This window comes from Ostrinia furnacalis, unplaced genomic scaffold (genome assembly GCF_004193835.3).
Source record: "Ostrinia furnacalis isolate ACB-3 unplaced genomic scaffold, ASM419383v2 OfSCF5188, whole genome shotgun sequence".
Classification (NCBI taxonomy): domain Eukaryota; kingdom Metazoa; phylum Arthropoda; class Insecta; order Lepidoptera; family Crambidae; genus Ostrinia; species Ostrinia furnacalis.
This window is the reverse complement of record NW_021135427.1, coordinates 47,317-70,074: the sequence shown is the minus strand read 5'-3', so window position 1 is coordinate 70,074 and position 22,758 is coordinate 47,317. Positions and strand designations below refer to the sequence as shown.

Genomic DNA, 22,758 nt, shown 5'->3' with positions numbered 1-22,758 from the left:
TAATTCATTCTTGCATTAATTTGTTGAATTTGCTGGCAAAGCAAACATATTATGCATTTACTCCCTTCACAATTATTTTACATAGAAAAACAGAATAATAATAAGTACTCTAGTACAAAAAAAATGCTGACGCGATTGATTCGGACCACAGATATGGTGTGATTCGGACCGTGCTTTGTTGGCTGACGGCTGGCTGGCTGGCATCTGTCAAAGTGACACTAATGACAGGCAGCGAGTGAGTCAAGCTGTCAGCGGAGGGCGTAATTTGCTTTTGTATTCATTTTTCTTATCAAATCATTAATTAATATATCGGTTCCCCGTACAATGTTTACGGCGATAACGCGTGTTTATGTATAAAATAGGAGTTTCCCTGTGTTCTTATTAGAGGGCGGGTAACATTCGCGTAAAATGGGTGCGCTACATCACACGTGTTTACTTATTCTGGTCTTAGTGACTCTGTTTGCTAAAGAAATATCGCCACGCACTGTGGAAAAGGATGAAGAATTGTTCCAGTCGAAACCTCAGTATACAGGCTCTTCGGAACTGGAGAAAGTGTTCGGCGATTTAGTAAAATCGTACCCGGAACTGGCGAAAGTATATTCTATAGGGAAGTCGGTTGAAGGGCGCAAGTTGCTGGTGATCCAGATCACGAAAGATGTGGGTCAGGTCCATGAGACCCGGCCCTCGTTTAAGTATGTGGCCAATATGCACGGAGACGAATCCGTGGGGCGGGAGTTGGTGATAGATTTGGCCAAATATCTGCTGACGAACTACGGCAAAGATGACAGAGTCACGTCGCTGGTGGACAACACAGATATTCACTTGATGCCGTCTCTGAATCCTGATGGCTTTGACAGTAGTAAGGTAAGACTAAAATTAGGTATGAAAGTTTCACAACAGTTTAGTGTTACTCTTTGATTTAATATTTACTCTTATATTCCACAATTTTGTACTCAATACCAACCAATTATGCCTTAAAAAAGCAATTTCTTTGTTACTTTTTGTAAACTGCTTGCAGCTGGGCACAAATAAGCTAGTCAAGGTTAAATGGACTGGCTTTTACAATGGCACATTTACTTCCTTATAAAGTTGTATATTTGAGAAAGTTTCTAAACTTTGTGTAGTTAAACTTTTTAGTTTTCTGCCTTATAGCCTTGATAATTTGCATACATGCTGTACTATAATTATTTTAGTTTGAATTATATTTCATTAGTACTATAGATAAGTAAGACAACCTCACTTCATAAAGATAAAATAAATTATACAACATTTTTACAGATTTATTTATAAATCTGTGCTTATCTGATAAGTGAAGCAAGCATTTGCATGCTATTTAAATGTGATTGGCTCACTAAATTTCTTACTTTATTCTTATAGATACCAGTTCAACATCTTAACAATTTTTTATACTATACCCATACATGCAAATACATAGGTATTCATGATAATTTGACACATCACTTATTTTTATGCAAGTTTGTCTCGCAAATATACTCAACTTGTCCTTGTGGAATGACATCATTTAATATTACTATTATAAGAATAAAATATTGATATTAGGTACGTATCTGTCTTTTCCTCAAAATATCTGTATTATTTAGTTGTCATTTTCTTAATAACTTTTCCCTGTACAGTTAATGCTTTTTATGTTGATTTGGTCAATAACTTGTATAAAAACTTAAATGACCTTATAGTAGCATTGTTATGTATCTTCTTTACGCAAATAGATTTGAGTAAAATTTATTCTTGAGCTTGATGTCTATGTTCCTTTTGTATGTAGCCTTACTTCTTTTCTCTCTCTTTTTTTTATTTTACTATCAAATCCAAGTTTCTAACTACCTATTTAAAGTAATATTCTTTCTTTTTTTCAAATGAATGATTGAATTGAGTTAAAATCGAGTTTTGAATTATGTGTTACTTATAATATGCCTTTATTTTAGGTAGTCTTGTAAAATAGGGCATATTTTACTGCTTCAGAAATTAATCGCGTATTTCACACTATCTTTGCACCAAGGAGTTTGTTTCTCTTTTGATAAACTATAGATAATAAGGGTATTTATTGCACACAGGTCAAGTTCTCTGCATGCATAATATCATTATGCAGATAAAATAATTAATTGTGTTCAGTTTATTGACCTATAAAGAAAAGAGGAGGTCATTTGATTGCTGAGAAAATAAATATTCACAATTTTGTATTAAAACTTTCATAAAACTTAAATGCATAGAGAACTAATTAAAATGTACTACAATAGTACTTAATTTCTTATTGGATTTATTATTACTCTTTCTGATAAGAGCCAGCAAATAAAATTGTATTCATACATGAATGAGTATTGGACGTAAAAGTGTACAACATTCACTAACAATATAATAACTAGACAAAATTTTTATTTAAAAACAAACAGTTATAAAATTATATTCAGCAATCAATTAAAAATTATATCATGCAAAATCACAAACCTCATATTAACAGACACATCAATTTGTCATCAGAAAATCTGTTTATTGTCTGTTATTAAAGATATCTAGGTCAAACTATTCAATGTTTGCTTATTGAGCATACAACACATTCTTTGATTAAATATGGACTGTTACAACATCGCTGAAAGCTTAATGCGTCTTCAATAAATAAAGTATAGTGAAGCACAGGATCATATTTATCTTCTGATTCAGGTTGATTTGATAAATTAAACTTGTATCAATAACACAGTGATTTTTCATGTCTTCACTGGGATCAAGATCTCCATATACTCTAATACTCATATTGTAATTATCTTTATTATTTGATGTATAACTGCGAAGAAATATCTTCCCCTTTTCAAACAACTGTCCCAAGGTTGTCTGGAAGAAATCTCTCTATTATTATTATTCTGTCTAATAGCTTCAATGGTGCGAATTTGAAGCACACTGGTTATGTCGAGAGTTTAGAGAGACACGGTGGACCGTGGAATTTGAAGGTTGCCCTAAATACACAACTAAATAAAATTATGTGTACAGTCAGCATTTGTTTGTGATAACCAAAGTAGCCAAAAAGTCACGTCTTTGTAACAATTGGAATAAGGTTGTTTCATTAACTTTTTGGCCACTTTGGGTGTCACGAACTATTTGACGCCGACTCATGCTAAGATACGCCAATGCGCCGACTGTACCATGTAAATAAATGTCTCCTATTACACTTCATATTCCAGGAGGGCTGCGAATCCTTACCAAACTTCGTCGGTCGCAACAACGCGAACGGGGTTGACCTGAACCGGGACTTTCCCGATCAATTCGACGCGGACCGCTCTGATGATGAGGAGTACCTCTTCGGCCACCGACAGCGGGAGACGGTGGCTCTGATGAAGTGGGTCATGGGCAAGCGGTTTGTGCTGTCTGGAAACCTGCATGGTGGAGCGGTGGTTGCGAGTTACCCTTATGACGATTCTATGTGAGTTTTTGGTCTTACTTTTTTGCAATTTGTAAGATCCTGGGCCTGGGGTAGGACGAGGAAAGAACTCAGAATCAAGGTGTCTTGACACACAAGGCCTCGTCATTTAACATAATATAAGAGCTGTCAAAATCCCTCTCCGATTTTCTATAGCAATGGGGACTAGTATGACCCTATTAGGTCGCTAGGTCAATTGACTGACAATTCATTGCTTTTGAAAGCTACTATAAATCGAATCTTACAACCACTAACTCGATTTATAGGTCTAGTTATAGTGTTTTTTAGAAGCTGCATCTAGGAATACCTACTTAGTATGCCGTGTGGTGACGGCAGAGTAGAATACATTTGTCACCAACCCCTACTCTTCCCGCGGGTGTCGTAAGAGGCGACTTAGGGACTACACATCAAACAGAGAACGGGCAGCAGCGCTCTCTGAAAAACATCAATCTTTTAAACTGCGATCTCCAACCCGCCTGCCAAGCGTGGGGATTATGGCAAAACCCTCCACTATAGTGGAGGAGGCTCATAGTCCAGCAGTGGACTGTAAAGGGCTGTTGATGATGATAGAGACAGGGAGGCCTCTCACTCGATGGACTGACGATCTAGTGAAGGTCGTTGGAAGCGCCTGGATGCAGGCAGCGCAGGACCGGCCGTTGTAGACATCCTTGGGGGAGGTCTATGTCCAGTAGTTAGTAGACATTCTTAGGTTGAAATGTAGTCTTAGAATTATTAATTAATGTCAACTACTTCTTCCAGCACCGGCCGCGACTGCTGCGTAGAGAGCCTGGCACCAGATGATGCAGTGTTCAAACTCCTCGCACATACCTTCGCGTCCAAGCACGAGGATATGAGGAAGGGCACCACCTGTCCCCCAGACAACTTTACCGATGGAGTCACTAACGGCGCCGACTGGTACTCTGTTAAAGGTACGTCAGTTCTAGAAGATTCCAAGAAGGCTCTGGAATGGAGGCACGTATGTACCGACGAATTTGGCCTCTCTTACAACATACTTACGCCCCGTATTTACAAACATTACTATGAGGTCTCACAGTGCGCGTGGACGCACAGGGTGACTATGAACCAATCACAGAGCTCTATTAAACACTGTGCATTCGATTTGCTGCTTCACTTAAGCAAGCAACATTAGGCTTACAAACACAATACGTATTGTAGATTTATCTGACACATTCATTGAACTTTAATATACTAAGGACACCTACCTTTGATAACACTTATCATGTGTTATTGCTGAACTACAGAATATTTCTTCTATTCCTAGTTTTACATACAATCTTCTTTGTAAACATTCGGACGTCTCAATTTCTCTCAATTTATTTTAGTTATTAATTAACTAGCTTTCCGCCCGCGGCTTCGCCCGCGTGGATTTTTGTCTGTCACAGAAAAACTTTATCGCGCTTCCCTGTTTCAAAACCAGGATAAAAACTATCCTATGTCCTTTCCCGGGACTCAATCTTTTTCTATACCAAATTTCATCAAAATCGGTTCAGTGGTTTAGGCGTGAAAGAGAGACAGACAGAGTTACTTTCGCATTTATAATATTAGTATAGATAGATATAGATTATCAGATAACCTATTAACCTGTCTTGATGATGCGCAAAAGTCATGCTGTCATGATTCAGAGAACAGGGAATACCCTATTTCGATGCGATGTTTGTTATCTTTTAGGGGTTTTTTATCTCTCAAAAAGTTATAAATGTTTTACATCATTAAAATTGGTAAGAACAAAACCAGTGAAAACCCGAAAGATGAAGTTATACAGTGCGTTATTTTTCTACTTGTCAAATAAAATATCGCCCAATATCCTTTCCTTCTGGGTGTTTATTACTCTACTCTTTCAAACTAATGAAAATTTAATTGGTGGACTAAAAGTTCTTTTAATAAACTAGCCAAAACAAAAGCTTTTTTTTTTCTCTTTCCCTTTTTTTGTCTGTTTTTTTTTGTTTTACACAAGAACTTTTGTAATATGAGAGTAAAGCATTTGAAGGGTTTTTTTAAGGTGTGATGCTTGGTTTTGCAGGCCACTGTATATTTAGGTTAATAAATAATATCATCCTAATGTGTTAAACCTCTTAGTAAAGTCTGTTGCAGTACTTTTATTAAATTACATGCTTTACGCGGGAGCGAAATGCGAAAAAATTTGCCTCATTGGTCAAAAAGGCGTATTTTAATTAATACCTTCCATCCTCAGGTGGCATGCAAGACTTCAACTACCTCCACGGGGACTGCTTCGAAGTGACTTTCGAGTTGTCCTGCTGCAAGTACCCGGCGGCGTCCGAGCTGCCGCGCTTCTGGGAGGTCAACCGCGAGCCGCTGCTGGCCTTCATGCAGCACGCGCATATGGGTATCAAGGGACACGTGGTGGACCAACACGGGGAGCCGGTCAAGGTACCTTTACAATACTATTGTCAAGGTGAAACTTCTAGACATTTTAGGAAAAGCGGACGGTTTTTCTGACCGCCGGACCAATATTCTGCTAATCTTTATGCATCACTCCCACCTGGACATCAAAGGCAGTGTGCTGGATCAACACGAGACCGTAGTACATGGCCTCAAAGGGACACATGGTGGACCAACAGTCTTCCTGTTGGTCCACCATACCAGCCAAGTTGATCATCATCATAGGACGTCCATTGCCTCTACCGCACATGAGTGTCCATCNAACAACGCAAACGGGGTTGACCTGAACCGGGACTTTCCCGATCAGTTCGACGTGGACCGCTCTGATGACGAGGAATACCTCTTCGGCCACCGACAGCGGGAGACGGTGGCTCTGATGAAGTGGGTCATGGGCAAGCGGTTTGTGCTGTCTGGAAACCTGCATGGTGGAGCGGTGGTGGCCAGCTATCCTTATGATGATTCTATGTGAGTTTTTGGTCTTACTTTTTTGCAATTTGTAGGATCCTGGGCCTGGGGTAGGACGAGGAAACGAGGATAGAACTCAAAATCAAGGTGTCTTTACACACAAGGCCTAGTCGATTAACATAATATAAGAGCTGTCAATATCCCTCTCCGATTTTCTATAGCAACAATGGGGACTATGTATGACCCTATTAGGTCCCAAGCCAATCGACTGACAATTTATTGATTTTGAAAGCTACTATACATGGAATCTTACCGCCACTAACTCGATTTATAGGTCTATTTATAGTGTTTTTTAGAAGCTGCGTCTAAGAATACCTACTTAGTGCAGAGACAGGGAGTCCTCTCACTCGATGGACTGACGATCTAATGTAGGACGTTGGAAGCGCCTGGATGCGGGCAGCGTAGGACCGGTCGTTGTAGACATCCTTGGGGGAGGTCTATGTCCAGTAGTAGACATTCTTAGGTTGAAATGTAGTCTTAGAATTATTAATTAATGTCAACTACTTCTTCCAGCACCGGCCGCGACTGCTGCGTAGAGAGCCTGGCACCAGATGATGCAGTGTTCAAACTCCTCGCACATACCTTCGCGTCCAAGCACGAGGATATGAGGAAGGGCACCACCTGTCCACCAGATAACTTTACCGATGGAGTCACTAACGGCGCTGACTGGTACTCTGTTAAAGGTCAGTTCTAGAAAGTTCCTAGATGTCCATGAGATGAGACGACTGTCCAAGCACGAGTGTATGAGGAAGGGCACCACCTGTCCACCAGACAACTTCACCGATGGAGTCACTAACGGCGCCGACTGGTACTCTGTTAAAGGTACGTCAGTACTGGAAGTTTCCAAGAAGGTTCTGGAATGGAGGCACGAACTACATATATAATTCCTAGTTTAACATACAATCTTCTTTGTAAACATTCGGACCTCTCAAATTATTAATAACTAGCTTTTGCCCGCGGGTTCACCCGCGTGAAATTTAGTTTTTCACATATCGTCATAATTTATAGCCTTTATGTTATTTTGGGTTATAATCAATAATACTGTAAAGTTTCATCAAAATCCGTTCAGTAGTTTTTGCGTGAATTCTATACTATTAGTAGGATTAATTATCAGATAACCTTTTAACCTGTCTTGATGACGCGCAAAAGTCATGCTGTCATGATTCAGAGAACAGGGAATACCCTTATTCGAAGCGATGTTTGTAATCGTTTAAGCGTATTTTTATCTCTCAAAGAGTTATATGTTTACATCATATAATGGGAATTCCAGTACCAGTGAGAATTCGAAAGATGCAATTATTCAGCGTGTTATTTTCAAACTTGATCAAATAATATATCTCCCAATATCCTATCCTTCTAGAAGTTTATTACTCAAACTTTTTCAAAGTAATGAAAATTGAAAGAGGTAAAGCGCGCTAAAAATCAAAAGAAGAGCCCCGTGACGTCAAGAAGTGCTTAAAAGTTTGTGCACTTTGTGACGTCACGCGGAACTTAAATGCACCATAACTTCGTAATTACTTGTTTGATTGATAATTTAATTGATGGACTATAATTTTTTTAATAAACTAGCCTATTGCGTGCAAAAGCTTTTATTAAATTAAGTGTTAGAATATGCTTCATGCACGCATATATTTTGGCGGGCGTGAATACGCGGGCGAAACCACGAGAAAATATTTGCCTAATTGGCAGAAAGGTGTATTTTAATTCCAATACCTTCCATCCACAGGAGGCATGCAAGACTTCAACTACCTCCACGGGGACTGCTTCGAGGTGACCTTCGAATTGTCCTGCTGCAAGTACCCGGCGGCGTCCGAGCTGCCGCGCTTCTGGGAGGTCAACCGCGAGCCGCTGCTGGCCTTCATGCAGCACGCGCATATGGGTGTCAAGGGACACGTGGTAGACCAACATGGGGAGCCGGTCAAGGTACCTTTACAATACTATTGTCAAGGTGAAACTTCTAGACATTTTAGGAAAAGCGGACGGTTTTTCTGACCGCCGGACCAATACTCTGCTAATCTTTATGCATCACTCCCACCTGGACATCAAAGGCAGTGTGCTGGATCAACACGAGACCGTAGAACATGGCCTCAAAGGGACACATGGTGGACCAACAGTCTTCCTGTTGGTCCACCATACCAGCCAAGTTGATCATCATCATAGGACGTCCATTGCCTCTACCGCACATGAGTGTCCATGNTCTAGGAATACCTACTTAGTATGCCGTGTGGTGACGGCAGAGTAGAATACATTTGTCACCAACCCCTACTCTTCCCGCGGGTGTCGTAAGAGGCGACTTAGGGACTACACATCAAACAGAGAACGGGCAGCAGCGCTCTCTGAAAAACATCAATCTTTTAAACTGCGATCTCCAACCCGCCTGCCAAGCGTGGGGATTATGGCAAAACCCTCCACTATAGTGGAGGAGGCTCATAGTCCAGCAGTGGACTGTAAAGGGCTGTTGATGATGATAGAGACAGGGAGGCCTCTCACTCGATGGACTGACGATCTAGTGAAGGTCGTTGGAAGCGCCTGGATGCAGGCAGCGCAGGACCGGCCGTTGTAGACATCCTTGGGGGAGGTCTATGTCCAGTAGTTAGTAGACATTCTTAGGTTGAAATGTAGTCTTAGAATTATTAATTAATGTCAACTACTTCTTCCAGCACCGGCCGCGACTGCTGCGTAGAGAGCCTGGCACCAGATGATGCAGTGTTCAAACTCCTCGCACATACCTTCGCGTCCAAGCACGAGGATATGAGGAAGGGCACCACCTGTCCCCCAGACAACTTTACCGATGGAGTCACTAACGGCGCCGACTGGTACTCTGTTAAAGGTACGTCAGTTCTAGAAGATTCCAAGAAGGCTCTGGAATGGAGGCACGTATGTACCGACGAATTTGGCCTCTCTTACAACATACTTACGCCCCGTATTTACAAACATTACTATGAGGTCTCACAGTGCGCGTGGACGCACAGGGTGACTATGAACCAATCACAGAGCTCTATTAAACACTGTGCATTCGATTTGCTGCTTCACTTAAGCAAGCAACATTAGGCTTACAAACACAATACGTATTGTAGATTTATCTGACACATTCATTGAACTTTAATATACTAAGGACACCTACCTTTGATAACACTTATCATGTGTTATTGCTGAACTACAGAATATTTCTTCTATTCCTAGTTTTACATACAATCTTCTTTGTAAACATTCGGACGTCTCAATTTCTCTCAATTTATTTTAGTTATTAATTAACTAGCTTTCCGCCCGCGGCTTCGCCCGCGTGGATTTTTGTCTGTCACAGAAAAACTTTATCGCGCTTCCCTGTTTCAAAACCAGGATAAAAACTATCCTATGTCCTTTCCCGGGACTCAATCTTTTTCTATACCAAATTTCATCAAAATCGGTTCAGTGGTTTAGGCGTGAAAGAGAGACAGACAGAGTTACTTTCGCATTTATAATATTAGTATAGATAGATATAGATTATCAGATAACCTATTAACCTGTCTTGATGATGCGCAAAAGTCATGCTGTCATGATTCAGAGAACAGGGAATACCCTATTTCGATGCGATGTTTGTTATCTTTTAGGGGTTTTTTATCTCTCAAAAAGTTATAAATGTTTTACATCATTAAAATTGGTAAGAACAAAACCAGTGAAAACCCGAAAGATGAAGTTATACAGTGCGTTATTTTTCTACTTGTCAAATAAAATATCGCCCAATATCCTTTCCTTCTGGGTGTTTATTACTCTACTCTTTCAAACTAATGAAAATTTAATTGGTGGACTAAAAGTTCTTTTAATAAACTAGCCAAAACAAAAGCTTTTTTTTTTCTCTTTCCCTTTTTTTGTCTGTTTTTTTTTGTTTTACACAAGAACTTTTGTAATATGAGAGTAAAGCATTTGAAGGGTTTTTTTAAGGTGTGATGCTTGGTTTTGCAGGCCACTGTATATTTAGGTTAATAAATAATATCATCCTAATGTGTTAAACCTCTTAGTAAAGTCTGTTGCAGTACTTTTATTAAATTACATGCTTTACGCGGGAGCGAAATGCGAAAAAATTTGCCTCATTGGTCAAAAAGGCGTATTTTAATTAATACCTTCCATCCTCAGGTGGCATGCAAGACTTCAACTACCTCCACGGGGACTGCTTCGAAGTGACTTTCGAGTTGTCCTGCTGCAAGTACCCGGCGGCGTCCGAGCTGCCGCGCTTCTGGGAGGTCAACCGCGAGCCGCTGCTGGCCTTCATGCAGCACGCGCATATGGGTATCAAGGGACACGTGGTGGACCAACACGGGGAGCCGGTCAAGGTACCTTTACAATACTATTGTCAAGGTGAAACTTCTAGACATTTTAGGAAAAGCGGACGGTTTTTCTGACCGCCGGACCAATACTCTGCTAATCTTTATGCATCACTCCCACCTGGACATCAAAGGCAGTGTGCTGGATCAACACGAGACCGTAGTACATGGCCTCAAAGGGACACATGGTGGACCAACAGTCTTCCTGTTGGTCCACCATACCAGCCAAGTTGATCATCATCATAGGACGTCCATTGCCTCTACCGCACATGAGTGTCCATCAATGATTTCCAGATTGATACTTCTGGGCCATCATTCTGTCAGCACCTTTATACAACAATAGCATTTTTTTGCAACTGCAACTTGCTGTTGCGAGTTCGAGGTGCAGCGTACGACTGAACTCGACGCGAAGCGCGATGACTTGAAGGCCCGTCCATCTGCCGCCATTCACTATAACTATGTTGGCGGCGTGCTTAGATGCCCTCAATGCGCGAGGGATTTTACCGTGAAAATAGGCTACGTAAGCCATCTTCGGGCACACCAGCGCGCTTCTGGGAGGTCAACCGCGAGCCGCTGCTGGGCTTCATGCAGCGCGCGCATGTGGGCGTCAAGGGACACGTGGTTGACCAACACGGAGAGCCGGTCAAGGTGCACCATTTACACCAATATTAAGGTGCCAAAAGCAGTCCACTGCTGGACCAATCAAGGTGATCATCATCATCATCATCATCATTTCAGCCGTAGAACATCCCTTGCCTCTGAGGGACGCGTGCTGGACTAACACGGGCAGCCAGTTAAAGTGATACGAGTATACTAAGTCCCATCATTTTAGCCAAAGGGAGTTCAAATGACAGTTTAACTTTTCCGGGAACAAACTCTTCCTTCATTGGTTGAGTCTTATTGGTGATCAAGCTGTAGATCTTGGCTACACAGGAGTTGCAGCGGTGGGAACAAGAGGTGGACACGGAGAGCCTGTTCTATAAAAACTTATCTTGCTCGTTCTCTCTATACATATACTTACATGATCCGAATCTGTGAGGATACGGTCCGGAATAGATGTAAAACTTATCGTACATCCGATTTCCGTCATCCGATTTTAATTTATAGAGATTATTTTACACACTATCCCCGTATTTTAATAACAACTACCTTTATTACTTTACTTTACTTTATTTCCAGCACGCCATCGTGCAAGTGGAAGGCATCAACCATCCGGTGAAGGTGACAGACCACGGCGTGTACTGGCGTCTACTGCTGCCTGGAGTCTACAACGTGTCTGCTTCAGCTATGGGGTTTGTACTAACATTCGCTAGCTAGCAAAATTAAAAAAATATATTGGCAGGTGCTAATAGCTCACAAGATAGGTCCTCATAAATTATGTTTACTGTCCGTGGTGTATATCTTTTCTTACANTCATCATCATTTCAGCCGTAGAACATCGCTTGCCTCTGAGGGACGCGTGCTGGACTAACACGGGGAGCCAGCTAAGGTGATGCGAGTATACTAAAGCCATCATTTCAGCTGAATGTAGCTCAATGTCAGTTTAACTTGCCCCCAGGACAATCTTGGCCTTCATTGGTTGAGTGTTTATTGGCGGTTACACAGGAGTTACAGCAGGGGGAAACAGAGGTAAGAATGGTTTCGCTTCTGGGAGATCAACCGCGAGCCGCTGCTGGGCTTCATGCAGCGCGCGCATATGGGCGTCAAGGGACACGTGGTAGACCAACACGGGGAGCCGGTCAAGGTACAAAATGGATCCTATTACAATGACATAAGACTCAACAAAACTTTGATATGCTGTAGACTACAAATTTGGAACCATTGGCAAAACATCCTATCATCTTAGGCGAAGGCTGTCCACTGCTAGACCAACAGGGAGAGTCAGCCAAGGTGATACAAGTATACTAAAGTCCCATCATTTCAGCCAAAGGGAGTTCAATGACAGTTTCACTTGCCCCCGGGACTTCTTGGCTTTTGGTTGGGTATTTATTGACGGCCAATTCAAGGTAATTCCATCAGGGAGCCATTCGAGTATACTAACGTCCCAACGCAGTCCACTTCTAGTCCAATGACAGTTTAACTTCCCCAGCGACAAACTTAAACTTCGTTGATTGGGTTTTATTGGCAGCTGTTGATCCTGGCTTCACAGGAGTTTCAGTGCTGGGAACGAGAGGTGAGAATAGGCCTGTTTAGTTCACAATATGGACAACCTGTCAAGGTCAAAAACAACATCAAGCAGAATACTTGAAGCAAACGCCGGTTTGTCACCAACCCCTACTCTTCCCGCGGGTGTCGTAAAAGGCGACTTAGGGACTACACATCAAACAGAGAACGGGCAGCAGCGCTCTTTGAAAAAACATCAATCTTTTCAACTGCGATCTCCAACCCGCCTGACAAGCGTGGGGATTATGGCAAAACCCTCCACTATAGTGGAGGAGGCTCATAGTCCAGCAATGGACTGTAAAGGGCTGTTGATGATGATGATGAACCGCCGATAGCGATGTCCCACGTTCAAATTTTACATTTTAGAATGGGGATAATAATAAACTGTCGTGATATTATTGATTTGCATAAGAATCTTTGTTTCCAGCACGCCATCGTGCAAGTGGAAGGCATCAACCATCCGGTGAAGGTGACAGAGCACGGCGTGTACTGGCGTCTACTGCTGCCTGGAGTCTACAACGTGTCTGCTTCAGCTATGGGGTTAGTACTAACATTCGCTAGCTAGCAAAATTAAAAAAATATATTGGCAGGTGCTAATAGCTCACAAGATAGGTCCTCATAAATTATGTTTACTGTCCGTGGTGTATATCTTTTCTTACAGGTTACTTTACCTTTTGTTTTGTCACCTGTCGAACCTTAGCTTCGAACTCCTCCTGTGTTCTTCTGATTAATTTAGCTTGCGGGTCCAGTGATAGTTTAATTTCCCTCGGGACAAACTTGACCTTTACTGGTTTGGTTTTTATTGGCGGTCAAGCTGTAGATCCTGGCTACACAGGAGTTGCAGCGGTGAGAACGAGAGGTTGGAATAGTCCCATTAACATTCGCTTACTAGCAAAATTCTTTATCAGTTATAAGCATACATCCTTAATATACTTTGCCTTAAAGCCCCTCTTTCCCATTGGGAACGTGCTCAAGACCCGCGAACGAGGGAGCCCCGTCTGCTTTTAAAAAAAGAAGAGATAATTTATTAAAAGGACCCCAGAACATCCCCAGTAGGCTAAATGCGGTTCTGTGTATCCTGCATTTTGGCTGGACGAAGAAGTGGTTTAATATTATTACGATTCGACTCTCAAGGGGCCTCTTCCTAACCCCATTTACGCAGTTACATATCTCACTTTGAGTGAGAAGGAAGAATAGATCCGAAAACAAAGAAATTCAAATTACTTTAGTAACCTCACTAGGTCATTAATTTTCGAAATTACAAAATACGTGGTGACTTCCTGACTAGTTTCGAATTGAGTCAAAGTCTAAGCCAAGTCAAACGTTAATATTAATCCAATCTGATGAATTGTGATTACTTTAGTTAAATAAAAGATTATTTGCGAATAAAACAGAACAATGTATTTCGGCGGTAAAATGTACGCGGGGGAGAGAATGACAGATACAGTGTTACCAACACAAACATAATAGAAATCAACACTAATACAGTTCTACCAATATAATAGTAGAAAATGTTGCGTTCACTATCTAACACAATCTCTCCCATCCAGGTACGACTCAAAACCGGTGACCATCACGGTGCCCCCACTGGGAGTCGAAGCTTTGACCGTGAATCTCACGCTGACCCGCCGCGAGGACGGTAAGTCAGCGCCCGGGAGCCTAAGGGCGGGCGTGAACGTCGCTTGGGCGGGCGCGTGTGTGCTGAGGCTCGCTGTGCTGGTGCTGGTGGTGGTTGTCATAGCTTAGGAGGTGTTCTTTAACGTCTTTAAAGTCATTGTGGTTAGGGTCATTTTTGAATGACAAAAATCCTGCCGAAAAAACAGTACTTTGACGTATCGAGACTATTCGAGACCCTAATTTGAGCTACGAAATACCTTGTCTAAACTGAGAATGACAAACTAAAGAGTCGACTAACAAAATTAACATTTTGGAATGACAAAAAAAAAGTTTCATCTTGTAGAGACCTTCGTCAAAATTAAGCGATAAACTACACCCTATAGCAATAACGCAATTGAGTCAAAAAATAAAAAAAGTTGGCTTATAAACAATCACAGAACAGTCATTGTCTATGGTCTCACGCTGACCCGCCGCGAGGACGGTAAGTCTCCTGAGGGCGTAATACCTTGTACCCTTATGATAATGGGTCAAAAACGTAAAAAAACCAGCCAAGAAAACCGCCATTTTTATGTAAAGATAATGCGATAAAATACTTTGAAGGCCACGCTAAACCTAGGTAATACCTTGTACCCTTATGATAAAGACAAAAAGAAGCTAGAAACAGAACAGAACAGAGTCATTATCTATGGTCTTTCGCTGACCCGCCGCGAGGACGGTAAGTCAGCGCCCGGGAGCCTAAGGGCGGGCGTGAACGTCGCTTGGGCGGGCGCGTGTGTGCTGAGGCTCGCTGTGCTGGTGCTGGTGGTGGTTGTCATAGCTTAGGAGGTGTTTCTTTATAGCCCTTGGGTCCTTAAGATTTTAGAGACATTTTTAATGTCAAAAATCGGTGCCATAAATACAATACTTTGACGTTTCGAGACCCTACAAAATAACTTGTCTGACCTAAGAATGACAAAGATGTAATCGAACAAAAGGACCCCAGCAAAAATAACATTTCAGAATGACAAAGAAATTCATCTTTTAGAGACCTTCTTCAAACTTGACCAATAACATGCAATGACGCAATTGAGTAGCAAAATAATTTGGCCATAAACAATCACAGAACAGTGTCATTATCTATGAATCTCTCGCTGACCCGCCGCGAGGACGGTAAGTCGGTGCCTGGGAGCCTAAGGGCGGGCGCGTGTGTGCTGGGGCTCGCTGTCATGCTGTTACTGGTGGTGACGGTTGTAGTAGCTTAGGAGGTATTTCTTTATAGCCCTTAAGTCTAAGGGTATAGGGCTATTTTTGAGTGACAAAAATCTGTGCCGAAAAAACAGTACTTTGACGTATCGAGACCCTCGTTTGACCTACGAAATGCCTTGTCTAACCTAAAAATGACAAAGATCTAATCGGACTAAAAAGTTGTCTAAGAAAAATTAACATGCTGGTACTGGTGGTGGTTGTCATAGCTTAGGAGGTGTATCTTTAACGTCTTTAAAGTCAATGTGGTTAGGGTCATTTTTGAATGACAAAATTCGTGCAATCAAACAGTACTTTGACGTATTGAGAGACCCTCGTTTCACCTACGAAATAACTTAGACTTCGTCGGTGAAACGAGACAGAGAGTCCCTAGGGCGGGCGCGTGTGTGCTGGGGCTCGCTGTGCTGGTGCTGGTGGTGGTTGTCATAGCTTAGGAGGTGTTTCTTTAAAGCCCTTGGGTCCTTAAGATTTTAGAGACATTTTTAATGTCAAAAATCGGTGCCAATAATACAATACTTTGACGTTTCGAGACCCTACAAAATAACTTGTCTAACCTAAGAATGACAAAGATGTAATCGAACAAAAGAGTCGACTAAGCAAAAATAACATTTCAGAATGACAAAGAAATTCATCTTTTAGAGACCTTCTTCAAACTTGACCAATAACATGCAATGACGCAATTGAGTAGCAAAATAATTTGGCCATAAACAATCACAGAACAGTGTCATTATCTATGAATCTCTCGCTGACCCGCCGCGAGGACGGTAAGTCGGCGCCTGGGAGCCTAAGGGCGGGCGCGTGTGTTCTAGGGCTCGCTGTCATGCTGTTACTGGTGGTGACGGTTGTAGTAGCTTAGGAGGTATTTCTTTATAGCCCTTAAGTCTAAGGGTATAAGGGCTACTTTTGAGTGACAAAATTCGTGCAATCAAACAGTACTTTGACGTATTGAGAGACCCTCGTTTCACCTACGAAATAACTTAGACTTCGTCGGTGAAACGAGACTGAGGGCGAGCGCGTGTGTGCTGGGGCTCGCTGGTTATCATAGCTTAGGAGGTATTCCTTTAAAGTTACGGTGATTAAGGCTAGTTTGGAATGAAAAAACCGTTCGAATGGGGTCAAAAACGTTAAAAAATCAGCAAGGAAAAACCGCCATTTTTATGTAAAAATAATGCGGTAAAATACTTTGAAGGTCCCGCTAAACCTAGGTAATACCTAGTACCCTTATGATGAAGACAAAAAGAGGCTGTTTTTGAATGACAAAAATTCGTGCAAGTAAAACAGTACTTTGACGTATCGAGACCCTAGTTTGAGCTACGAAATAACTTATCTAGCTTAAGAATGACAAAAGATGTAATCGAACTAAAGAGTCGACTAAGAAAAAATAACATTCAACAAATCACACACGTCACTGTGATTGAATAAAATAAGCCGGCTAAGAAAAAAATACATTTTTAGTGTAAAAACTGCTATAAAGATACATAAATGCCCCCGCCAAACATTTGGAAACAAATATTTAAAAAATCACAATATGATTATGATAATCTATTTGACATAAATATTAATGACTTTGAAAGAAACACCTCAACGCTTTGATAGTGATCAGGTTTCATTGATTGTGTGCAATAATGCAATCGATATAATTATCATCATTTTTGCCGCCTTTTTCATCGAAGTCATAACAGATATAAAACTATTCTACGTAGCCATTAAGTATAATAATATGATAATATACAAGTGTTTAGTTATTAAACCAAGTTTTGTATAAAAATATTATTTATATCTGTTATTATTTCGATGGCTTTTCGTCACTAACTATGTAAATACCATTATACTTATAAATTGAAGGAAACATTCAATGCTCAATTTTAACTACAGTAGTTTGTAAATTTTACAGTTTCTCATTTTTTTAAAAATAAGGTTAGGAATTAAGATTAGGTATTTTTAAAACTGACACTGCCTAGCTCTTCCTCAGTTAAGCCTAATAAATAGTGAAGTTGTTCCTACGACCGTATGTCAAAAATTATGTTTAGCCTAAAATCCAACTAAGTTAAAACCTAGGTTTAATTATACTTCCGATAAAGTACTGAATGAAAAATGCGATCGTAAGCTGTTCTCGGAAGTCTTCCTTTAGATTTAAACTTCAACCCGGTCGAGTTAACTGTACCCTTATTCACGTAACAATACTTCAAGACAACAAAACACTGAGTTGCGATCCTATCGAGTAATCGTTCTATCAAAATGACCCTTGTGAATAGGGATTAAAACTGTTTTTCAATGGCACGACGTAACAAAACTTAAATGACAACAAATCGCTGAGTTGCGATCCTATCGAGTAATCGTTCTATCAAAATGACCCTTGTGAATAGGGATTAAAACTGTTTTTCAATGGGACGACGTAACAAAACTTCAACGACAACAAAACACTGAGTTGCGATCCTATCGAGTAATCGTTTTATCAAAATGACCCTTATGAATACGGATTTAGAACTGTTTTTCAATGGGACCACGTAACAAAACTTCAACGACAACAAAACACTGAGTTGCGATCCTATCGAGTAATCGTTCTATCAAAATGACCATTGTGAATACGTATTTAGAACTGTTTTTGTCTGATTTAACCCCGACCGTACCAGAGCGTCGATGTGACGTCACGTGTGCCTGGTGCGCAGTTAACTCCTTCGGGTTGTTCAGCGTACAACGAATAAGATACAAACATTCAGATTTGTCAAACATTCGGCATGTACTTTAGAGAGAGACGATTTCCACAAGGAAGAAGCCTATACTTTAGTATTATAAATTATGTAAAATTATTGCAATATGTTTCGTGCCAAGTCTCACTAATTAAAAATTAGACATTCCAAAATTGATCTCAAAGTATACTTAAAGCCTTTTGGCCTGTTTATTGGTTGTGATATTTTTTAATCGAATTTAAGAAATAAAAAAATTTAAATTACATTCCTAATTAAAATAAATGACCTAAATTAATAACTATACTAACTAATTTTAAAAACTTGGTATATATTTATACATATTTATGTATCTATTGTAGTAGTAATTAGAGGGAATGGTAGTTAATCACATAATACTAGTTGTAAAGGTAATGTGTACCAATAAAGTTGATTGTATAATTAATACTTTAGAATTTTGATATTTTCTATCCTACATTTATACTGTGATAAGTCAAAACCTACTTTGTGCTCGTAAATGTTTCAATAACTAAAAAAGCTCAAATTACCATGTGCATTTTCAAATTGATTTAAAAGAGATTCATACCATTTAATGATACAAAAAATTAGAATGGGGCTCAGTGTTATAAGTGAGTAATTTACTTATCTACATCGCTTATGTATAAACTGCTCACTTCATTATTGTCACGTTGCTTTGCTACTAACTTCACACCTAAAGCTGTATACTCATGAGCGAGCGAGTTGCATCAATAACCATAAGTATTGTGCATAATATAGACATGGATAAGAAATAAACACTGGTTACTAATATTGATCTCAAAGAGGGAAAATATTGGTTTAAAGTTACAGCTTGGCAGTGAGTACTCGGCCTAAGAGTAATCACCTATCTACAGGTTAAATTTTTATTTACGTAGTTTTTGTGATAATGTTGTTGTTGGTACTCTCAGCATCTAACATGATAACATCAAAACATTAAAGGAAAAATTTATTTAATATGTAGGTACATTTATTTAGAGTGCACATGGTGAAATGGTATAATACTTTTAATGTTGACTGTACGAAACGAGAAATTGACTCGATTTTTATCATGAATTGTGTATTGTGATTAACAATAAAATGAAGTTTCATATTGATTCTACTGTTTTTCTGAAGTCTCATTACTTCTTAGTACTTTGGTTGTTTAGTTTTAGTTTATTTTTATTTTAGTTGAAATATTTTAGTTTTAATTAGTAAAGTATCTTTGGTGGTTGGTTTTTTCTTTTCTTTCCTATTATGCTTCGTAGATTTGCCCTTTATTTTGCTGTATTTTTCTTTTAGTTTTCCTAACCTCCATCCTTTAGGTACACTATCCTCATACCAATACACACTAACAACTTTCAACTGTAAATATTACCACAGAATAATAATAAGTACTACGTACAGAAGTTTTACTTCGCGAAGGTATTTAAAAAAATGTATGCTCAATGTCATTAACAATATGGTGTAATATAGCCTGTCTCAAGAGTCAAGCACCATTTTGTTGACAAACGTCAGTGATCGGCACAGCGCCGAAGCTATTGGCTCCGTGCACGATTACAGCGCCAACTAGCGTCCACAACTTTGTGGGTTCTGTCACATTGACATTTAGGTCGTATATTTGTGAAAAAATATCGAAATGAAAAAATAACAAATATTTTCAACTAATAAATTGTTGTGATACCACGATTTGGGTGGAAAAAAGGTTTTGAAATCATTTTGGTCATTCAAATCAAATGAGGTAAGTCCAAAAAGTGTGTTTAATTTTGATTGTGTCAGGGTTTGTTTACTTCATTTATAGTTGTAGTTTTACAGTAAAACAAAAAGAAAAAGCTACTTTAACGGTTTCATTATATAACAGTAAATATATTTAAATGTTTCTGTATCGCTAGTAATAAATTAAATATCGTTTTCAGATCGAAATGAGTATCGTTTTGAAGACCGGGTTTGTGAGAGTTACAATATCAAATTCCAACCACAAACCGTATTTAAAGGAAAGTTGTTGGTATTGGCTGGACAAGTCCGAGATGTAGAAGAATTAAGAACAAAACAAGGGCAGAGTTCAATAATTGACGCTCTCATCATAAGGCAAACATCTGTGCACAACAACTACTGTGACTCATTTTTGTACTACCACGTTGTATAGTTTAGTTATTTCCAAATTGTAAACGGCTATTAAAACAGCCCTATCGAAATACAGTCCACTCTTTTATTTAAGTTTCCAGTAGGACCCTTTTCATGCGATTAATTAATGATATTAAAATGTATTATGTAGAATCCTTTTGCCATTGACAGATACATCTGATGACAGAGCTTACATTATTTCTACTTTTGACCACCATGAGCGCTGCGATAGATTATGTCCCCCCCACCTAGTACTTCGCACCCAGCGAATAGGGCTGACTTCGGTAAAATGATGTGACGTGAGGTGCCAAACTGCGGAAAATGGCGGAGGAAATACATGATTAAGCATGAATTATCATGAATAATATTAACTACTTATTTACCTCTCAGTGTCTTGAGGCAACTTAAAAAAGTACATTCTGTGTTTTTATTATTATTTTGGCAGTTAAATACTGCACAGTATTTAGTACACCATTATCTTTATTTTCTTCCATCATACACAAGAATACGCGTGCGTGAGTCAATGTTCGCTCGTATGTGAGGCCTTGTCGAATAGTATCCTGTAGGTGGGCCATCGTGCGTGTTTTGTTTTTGATGTAAACTCGCGGAGATGAACAGGCCTGATATTACTATCAGAAAAATACCTTTCATAAAAATATAAGTACAAACCAGCGTGTTCTTGGCTTAAGAAAAGTATCTGCTTGTCGTGTCGACAACAAACCTATAGAGTGTCGGCCCAAAACTCCACTACAAGAGTGGCGTTGGAACAGTATAATAAAATACATACTTAGTTTGACATAAAAATATAGTTATGGGCGTTATGACCTTAAAATTACTGTGTGTGTGCCACTGAAGACTTTCTTAATAAGCCTGTTGGATTAGATGTACCGTAGATGACACATTAAGATACTAAAACCTCGATAAATCAAGATAAATCTTATGTAGGTAGTTGCCATGAGAGCTATTTTTTCAACAAACAAATCATATTCTGAATGGACTGTACACAAACGATTGAAAGAGTTCTCATAAATAAATAAATGAATCAAAATCAAAAATATTTATTCAGAGACCACAAGTGGCACTTATGAATATGAATAGAAATAGCCTAGTACGCAGACAGATAAATAAATAAAAGAATATCCACATTCCTACGCCTGTATTTAACATTTTCTTTCCCCTTTCTTTGAAACTATTTACCTACTTCAGCTAACAAACATCTGGTCCGGAGGCGGTGGTGGCACTTTTGCTCTTCAATTAAAACTACTTAGGTATTTTAGTACTAAAATCATAATAAGCATGCAGGAATTGTTTGATGCATTAAATTTGAGTATTTAAATGGAGTGGGAATTAAAATAGCAAAGTTAATGTCCCATTCTTACTGCTGTCAAATTCGAAGATACACATAAAAAAGTAAATAAGGTATTTACAGTGACAGGAGAGAAAAAAAATACAGAAAACTCAAAGCAGGTTTCCCAGTTTATATAATTAGTAAAATTCCATTCCAGAATTATATCTTTCTGTAAGGTTTAAAAAATGTTCTGAATTGTCTTCGGACTGCCGATTCATTCCGTAGTTCGATCCCCACCGAACGCTGAACTAATGTGGTGAACGCATTCATTTAATTATCTTATTGGTTCACCACAAGTTAATAATACCGTTAAAAAACCTTATTTGACCTAAATTAAATACTAGCGGCCACCCGCGTGGACCCCGTTTTACCCCCTTAGGGATTGAATTATGGAAAATCCCGTCTTAGCACCTATGTTCTAAAAGGAACCCCCATGCAAAATTTGAGACTCCTGGCACTTGTAGTTTCTGAGATTTCGTGATGAGTTAGTGAGTCAGTCTGACCTTTCGCTTTTATAAATATAGATAAAAATACACATAATACTCTATTAAACCCTTCCTTCACACTCACGTCCCCGCTATTCCCCTAAGCTAAAACCAAGGGCAAATCTCCAGAGCATGAAAGGAAGCCGCGTCACGACCTGGACGGCATTTCAGCTCTGGACTTCCAGCACCACGACTTCAAGAGCATGGAGAAGTACCTCCAGGATCTGCACGACAAGTATCCGGAGATCACGGCGCTGACCAGTATTGGGAAATCCGTGGAGGGACGGGAGCTGTATGTGATGGAAGTTACGAAGAACCCTGGGAAGCATTTGCCTGGTGAGTCTGGAATAGTTTGTAGACCTACTGTTAGGAAGATACTGCGATTGAGCTCTATTACTTTTTGTGGGTTATTCTTGTCCCCTAATGCAAGATCATGAGAAAACAGTCAAGTAGGTACGAGGTGATA

General features: G+C 39.8%; 1 protein-coding gene across 1 annotated transcript in view; it reads left to right on the top strand.

Annotated features, from left to right (window-relative positions):
- The first annotated feature begins 227 nt into the window (after positions 1-227).
- Positions 228-22,758, top strand: part of svr (Carboxypeptidase D svr) — a 39,803-nt gene continuing 17,272 nt past the window's right edge. Inside the window, exons 1-7 of the mRNA XM_028315675.1 lie at positions 228-864; positions 3,189-3,427; positions 4,184-4,353; positions 8,037-8,233; positions 13,202-13,314; positions 14,325-14,413; positions 22,422-22,628. Coding sequence (XP_028171476.1) covers positions 409-864; positions 3,189-3,427; positions 4,184-4,353; positions 8,037-8,233; positions 13,202-13,314; positions 14,325-14,413; positions 22,422-22,628 — 1,471 coding nt within the window. The 5' untranslated portion in view covers positions 228-408. The remainder of the gene's footprint in view (positions 865-3,188; positions 3,428-4,183; positions 4,354-8,036; positions 8,234-13,201; positions 13,315-14,324; positions 14,414-22,421; positions 22,629-22,758) is intronic.